A 7,741-nucleotide genomic window follows, 5' to 3' on the forward strand; every position below is an offset into this window, starting at 1 on the left:
TACTTAGCTATCTAAATGGGGACATTCCATAGGCATAATGGTTTTTATACTGTACAAACTGTATATTCTATCGCCCTACACCAACCCTACTCCTAAACCTACCCCATACAGAAAACTTTCTGCATTTTTACAATTTAAAAAATACTTTGTTTACTTTATTTTTAAACCAATTTTACAAATGAGGACGTCCTCAAAGGGAGGTTTTTGGATATTTTGTCAGGTTTAGCTCACTTTTGGGTACAAATTTGTCCCCAAAATATGGTTAAGTAGGTACGCTCACACACTCTCACACACACACACACATGCACACAAACACGCACCCGCGCACACAAACACACACACACACACACGCACGCACACACACCGAGACACACACACACACACCCATGCACACAAACACACACACGCGCACACAAACACACACACACGCACGCACACACACCGAGACACACACACACACAAACAAACACACACACACACACACAACACACACACTTTAACAATTTATTTAAATCCACTTAAAATAAACAATTTACAGGGACATAAATATTACAGATGTCCCTGTAATTTTTTTCTTTTAAGTGGATTTAAATAAATTGAGACGGCGTGATGCGTCTCGGTTAGGGCTCACGGTTATTTCGGTCAATATTGTAATCATGATTATTTAACACGATTATGAGTGGGCCATATGACCAAAACGTTATATGAATGATTTATTCAGTCAGTGATATATATCAAATACATATTTTATGTAAATGAGGTTGCTATGACATCTACATTTTAGAGACCAGCGAAATTTCACGATTCTCAATACCACAGCAGAGTACTATAATAACTAATATTAGTAAAAAACAAAAACAAAAGTCCTCAAAATGATTGAAAACAATTAAACTGTCAAAATAATAAAGCAAAGGACAAATACAATAGAATAAAAAGATACAAATGAAACAAACTGTGCTTTAAGTTTTTTTTTTAAGTATTCAGTTAACAGCCTACTACAGAAATTGAATAATCTAAAGTAAAATAAAACAGCATAGTCTTCACTGTAAGAATTAAACTTTCTTTGTTTCTTATTAAAGCTACAAAAGTCCTTCACTCAGGAGCAGGGAGTGATTTTGTCTTTGTTTTTTTGTTGTTTGATTAATATTAAGCTCACAGTTAGCAGCAGGAATATTAGGCTGCTGTCACTTTAAGAGCATGTTACACACCTATTTTCATTCTCAACTGTTTTATGTTCATTTATTACATAACTGACGAGGGTTTACGTGAAATATTACTAAGCACCGCATTTTGACACATTGAGCACATACACACAAAATCCTCATGAGGAACAGTGCAAGTTCTTTTTCGTGCTTTTAAAAACATGAATAAATCTAATCAACTTTAATAAATCAAGCACGTCCCATTTTGCATGATTTTACTGATTTGCAGGTGAAATTGGGTTTTTTTTGGAGGAGCAAAAGCGCACTGCTGGAAAGGGGGCGGAATGGGGCGCAATAATCGTTTTATCTCGATTCTTGTATTTTTAAAATCGTTGGAGGCCGAAATCCAAATCGAAACTGCATTTGGATTAATTGCACAGGCCTAGTCTCGGCCTCACCTTCAGACTGTCGGGAATCTCGTCTGCTGCTGTCTGGCTCCGAGTCGCTCCGTATGGTCTCCACTTCGCTCCAGAAGGACTCCAGGCACAACCTGTCGGGCTGCTGCGGGGTCGGGAGGTCAGGTGAGTCCGCCCAGGACTCAACATTCATCGCGGTGAGGCTGCAGTCCCTGAAACACAAAGGAAGAGGAAGAGGATGATGGTGACAAAGAAGCATCAGTCTGGAGGTTCATACTGGACAAAGGTTGAGCATCAGAGGCCAATCTGATCAGATTTTGGCCATCGGATTGGATCAAATCCTGAAAATGGGTTGTTTAAAAGAAAAAAGGATTCTGAATTCGGATTAAGGTCCTTGCACACTGAGTCCGAAATTTTCATATGTGACCCTCGACCACAAAACCAGTCATAAGGGTAAATTTTATGAAATTGAGATTTATACATCATCTGAAAGCTGAATAAATAAGCTTTCCATTGATGTATGGTTTGTTAGGATAGGACAATATTTGAAAATCTGGAATCTGAGGGTGCAAAAAAATCTAAATATTGAGAAAATCATCTTTAAAGTTGTCCAAATGAAGTTCTTAGCAATGCATATTACTAATCAAAATGACCCATACAATGTATTGTTGGCTATTGCTACAAATATACCCCAGCGACTTAAGACTGTTTTTGTGCTGCAGAGTCACATATGCGTTAGTGGCCTTAACTACTATGTACTTGCATTTAAATAAATAATTTGGTACAATGCACTTATTGTGTACATACATGTTTTTACATTGTACTTATATTTTAATAATACCTGCATGTAATTACATCTGTAATTACATTTATAATTACACTGTTGTTACACTTTAAACCTACCCATACCACCAAACTTGTCTCTAACCTTACCCATATCCCACCTCAATAGCAGCAAAAGTGTTTTGCAATACAATATGAACACAATAAGTACATTATACTTATTTTTTGATGCAAGGACATAGTTAAGGTCACTTAATATAAAGTGGGACCGCATTTTTTTTTCTTTTTTTTTTTCGTATTCGTCATCCTTTCCTATCAAAATGCCTGATACAGATAGGAAAGCGCAGAAAATCTAACCTGATCTGAATTTTTTTTATGACGGACAAAAGTTTTGGAGGCAGTGTGTAAACGTGATTGACACAACGTGAGGTCGTATTTATGTTTTAACGCGCTACAATTTCAGACGAGAATTTTGGATTGTGCAAAGATCTGTGCATTTTGATCTGGATTGAATCCTCAGTTTGTGTTGTTCAAAACGTTTCCGTAAGATTGGGATACTTTTGATCCAAAAAAAATAAATAAACAGGATTATTCTGATCCCAGCAGAAGGCTGGATTTCAGGAACAAAAATGTAATAAAACTTTAAAACTGGTCCAAAAAATACAACATTTGTAACATGTAATACATCCCCAAATCCACAAACAGCTGTCAATATCAAACAAAAATATTATATTTAATTTAAAGTTGTTGTTTTTTAATCACTGCTTGTAAACTACATTGGCACAATCATCAGAGATGAACCAGTCAGAAGTAGTTATTTGTGTAAATGCAATGCAAAACATTGGCTTTTTCCCATCAGCATGTCCCTTTAGGGGCTCCGTAGAGCTCTAGTAATCCAGATTTGGAAATCTGAAAAAGTGTGTATCTGGATCAGTGTGATCCAATCCAACCGGCACAAAAATAAGATGGGTTACCTGATCCTGGATCGCAAAACATGGGATCTCCAAATCCACATCATTCTGATCCAGATTAAACTTTTTGAGCCACTGGCCCCTGGACTCTCAAGCATGTAAATGAGACGTCTTCTACACAAGAGCTCAAAACTCAAACTACGTCCGGTTCCAGTTTTTACAGGTAACTGACCAAACGAACCGTCGTTCATGTCTTTGGCGTGCTAATGAGTTTCTGGTGACAGCTAGTAAGCTAGTCAGCTGGTAAAACCGGTTTCAGTTGAACTGCCCTGATTAAATCAATGCTGAAACTGTCAGTCGACTCCAGCAGCGTCGAACTCTCATCATGCTGAACTAATGTCAGATTTACAAAACAGCATCTGTAGAAGCAAATGTGATGTTCTTTAAGTCATCTAGCGACTGATGTGTGTTTTAATGGAAACCAAGAGTAAAGAACACAGAGCAAAAACACATATTATACACGATATTCACTAAAAAATGTGTGAAAACAGAACATGCTATTCATGCAAAAGTGCTGCTCTTCCTCAGTATTTCCTAAGTCTTGTTTTCCAGCACTAACATCTAAACTTTCTTAAACCAAGATACATTTACTGGAGATACAAAATGACAGAGGATAAAGAAGTACTTCTGAGAAATGTATCAAAATTCATTATGTTTATTAACAAACAGATGCCGATAGACTGCAATAGACAGACTTACAGTCTTTAGATCGTGGAATTTTCACAGCTCACAACGAGTTTTTGTGTAACGGAAGTTATTTTCAGAAAGACATAACGTCAGCTGAACGATCAGTATGTTGTTCAACATCCATTAAACGCACTGTACTTCAGTCCTGACTGAGGTCTGTGGAGTCATAAAAATTAGTGGTCTACCGATATGGGTTTTTTGACAGCTGATGCCGATATCTTGGAAAGCAGGGTGGCCGATATAAAGCCGATATAATTTTATTTATTTTAATTAATATTTAAGAAATCTGAAATCATTTGAAAATGGATTAAAAATAAATTTGTAAAATAAACATACTTATACTTTAGATGACAGTATTTATCACAAATAAATTAATATTTAATAAAAATCTAATTAAAAAGGAAGTAAACACTGTAACCAACAGAGCACTCAGTATTCTGGGAAGTTTGTGTGCATTGGGAATCATATTTTTTCAAATAAAGCCAAGGTAACACTCATTTTACATTCAGCACACAGTGAAAATGACATGAATACAGTGGGTAAATGCATAAAGCGCAGCATAATTTGAAATCACGAATTTAATGTTTAAAGCATTCAATTTGTACGGACCGAAAGTCACGCAGAGAACACGCGAGCATGCAGGTCACATTTCACAAGATCTCACAACTGGATTTGACTAAGTTTGCAAGGTTTGTGAAATTAAATGTTCACTAGTCATTTAAAGATTTGTTTAAATTATGTAAATGTGTATTTGCTGATTGCTGACGGCAAACGAGAAAGTATTATAATGTTTGCCTTTCTATTACTAATAATATAAAAGCAATCGTTATAATACTTTGTATACATTTTAATTCCTTTATTTTTTTAATTATTAGACAGACTTCTATCCGTATTAGACAGAACTGTTAACGACGACGGTGCGCCGTCAAAATAAAAGTCCCGCCTCGAACGCATCGGCCAAACAGAAAAACTAATCGCCCGATGCCGATATTTGAAAAATGCCAAATATCGCCCGATATATCGGTTGACCACTAATAAAAATCAGCCTAACTCAAGGGCAAAACAAGTTTATTTTTCTGACTCCATTGGCAGATATTTATACTGGAAAACAGATACTGAAGAACATCACATTTTTGCAGCGTGATGTTTTGATCTGGCAGAGATATTATTAAAATCATCGGTTACAGTCTCAGCATCAAGTAGAACGTGTTTCAGCTCAGATCTATCACACGTATGAGAATATTCATGCTAAACCGTGTTCTCGGTCTCAGAGGCGGTTTAGTCAGGACTCTACCTGGTAATCGGCTGAGTTTTGGTTTGGGTTTGTCTGGTTGAGTGTTGCTCGTGCGGATGGTGAGGGAAGCGTCTCACTCGACACAGATTCCTGTGCAGGACGGGTTTGGATCGAACCAAACGCGGTTTTATGTCCATACAGTACATTCTCACTTACAGTCCTGCTGCTCAATCAATGCAGATGAATAATAATACTCCTCTTCTGTTTGAATATTGACATTATTCCTTTGGCACACGTTTGCTCGTCACATCTCTTTCCCTAATTCTCCAACAGATTTTCTTTTCCAGTTCTGAGTGTAAAAATGTCCATCAAACAGAAGATGCACTGATGGATGTGTCTTCAGATCACTTCTTCTCATCTGTTGCTCACTGCTCTGCTGCAGTACATGTATCTGAGTGTGTGTGCGTGTGTGTGTGAGTGTGTGTGTGTGTGTGTGTGTGTGTGTGTGTGAGTGTGTGTGTGTGTGTGTGCCTGGGGGAAAAAAACCAGCAAAACCACATCACTAACACCTGACCCTGCCTATCTAGGGCACACCCTGCTGCTCATTAACACACACTACATGCCATTCATAACCTGACACATAAACAAAACCATAAATAGATGAGATGAAAATAATTTTAACCTCTAACCTACATGTGACTCGTCAAACAAAGGCCTTGAAGAGATAGTTCACCTAATAATGAAAGTTCTGTCATTAATTACTCACCCTCGTGTCGTTCCAAACCCGTAAGACTTTCGTTCATCTTCAGAACACAAATTAAGATATTTTTGATGAAATCCGAGAGCTCTCTGACCCTTCATAAACAGCAAGGTTACTAACACGAACAAGGCTCAGAAACGTAGTAAGGACATCGTTAAAATAATCCATGTGACATCATGGGTTCAACCGTAATTTTACGAAGCTACGAGAAAACTTTCGGTGAAACAAAAACGAATTTATTCTAGAAGAATCTAAAGATATAAATGCATGGAAATCTGCAAATTGAGATGATGTAAAAGTGTTAAACAGAGCTGAGAACACTGCAGTCATATAAGCAGAAAACATCATCATATTAGCCACAATATATCATAAAGTGACACAGAATGAGCAGGATGTGTAGACGTTTCTGAATGAAACCTTCTGTGGCTCTTTCTGCAGATGAGTGACATACTGAACTCTCTGATATACAATCTAAAGCTGTATTTATAATTGTTTTATGACTGCTATTCATGCATTATTTGTGAGCTGATACAAATTAAGTGATGCAATGTTTACCATTATAAAAACAAATTATTCACCACAGCAGGAGTGACGAAAAACAGTACAGTGCCAAAAAATAAACACTTTTTTACTTATGCATAGACACATACAGCATTACTGGGGCTGGCAACACCAGGGTAATGGGTTGGATTCTCAGGGAAAGCAGGATCTGATCAAATGTGCATTTTAAATGCAATGCAAGCCACTTTGGATAAAAACATCTGCATAAATGTAAATGTCCATCTGAAATACTGATGCACACAGACACATGTGTTTAGATGTCAATCATTGACATATGTGACCCTGGAGCACAAAACCAGTCATAAGGGTCAATTTTTCTAAATTGAGATGTATACATCATCAGAAAGCTGAATAAATAATATTTCCATTGATGTATGGTTTGTTAGGATTGGACAATATTTGGCTGAGATACAACTATTTGAAAATCTGGAATCTGAGGGTGCAAACAAATCTAAATATTGAGAAAATCATCTTTAAAGTTGTCCAAATGAAGTTCGTAGCAATGCATATTACTAATCAAAAATTAAGTTTTGATATATTTACGGTAGGAAATTTACAAAATATCTTCATGGAACATGATCTTTACTTAATATCCTAATGATTTTTCGCATAAAATAAAAATCTATAATTTTGACCCATACAATGTATTGTTGGCTATTGCTACAAATATACCCCAGCGACTTAACACTGCTTTTGTGCTCCAGGGTCACATATGATCTCCTCTCCTCTCTTTTTTTACACTTTGACTATATTTACGGATGTACTCAGCAGATCTCATGAAGTTCTGCTTGTTGTCATCATCGTTAGCATCTTCCTCATATTTGCATAGGCATACTTGTGTCTTTAACGAGCAGCGAGGCAGACGCAGGTTAAATCTGTCGATAGTGCGCTTAAAGAATCTCCTGGCAAACGCTAACAGGAAGCTGAATGACGCAGATACACATTTCATTGTTCTGTTCAATCTCAGCTGCTAGTTCTCTCTCCACAGTGATTAAATGTGCATTAAAACTAGAGAAATGCTACAAACACACGAGACACTGAATACACGCATAACACAGTCGGAGTAATCTGGATCAAGCTCTGCTCTTCTGCTGATGGAATGAAGACATTCAGGCTTGTTTTTTGCTTCAGGTCCTGATGCCGGAAGAACGGTCAGCTTATTTTTAACCCTGAATTCCCCCCCCCCC

General features: G+C 37.1%; 1 protein-coding gene across 1 annotated transcript in view; it reads right to left on the minus strand.

Moving 5' to 3' along the window:
• Positions 1–7,741, minus strand: part of arhgap40 (Rho GTPase activating protein 40) — a 23,282-nt gene that overhangs the window by 13,243 nt on the left and 2,298 nt on the right. Inside the window, exon 2 of the mRNA XM_016505630.1 lies at positions 1,601–1,770. Coding sequence (XP_016361116.1) covers positions 1,601–1,770 — 170 coding nt within the window. The remainder of the gene's footprint in view (positions 1–1,600; positions 1,771–7,741) is intronic.

This window comes from Sinocyclocheilus anshuiensis, unplaced genomic scaffold (assembly GCF_001515605.1).
Source record: "Sinocyclocheilus anshuiensis isolate Anshui unplaced genomic scaffold, SAMN03320099.WGS_v1.1 scaffold682, whole genome shotgun sequence".
Lineage (NCBI taxonomy): Eukaryota > Metazoa > Chordata > Actinopteri > Cypriniformes > Cyprinidae > Sinocyclocheilus > Sinocyclocheilus anshuiensis.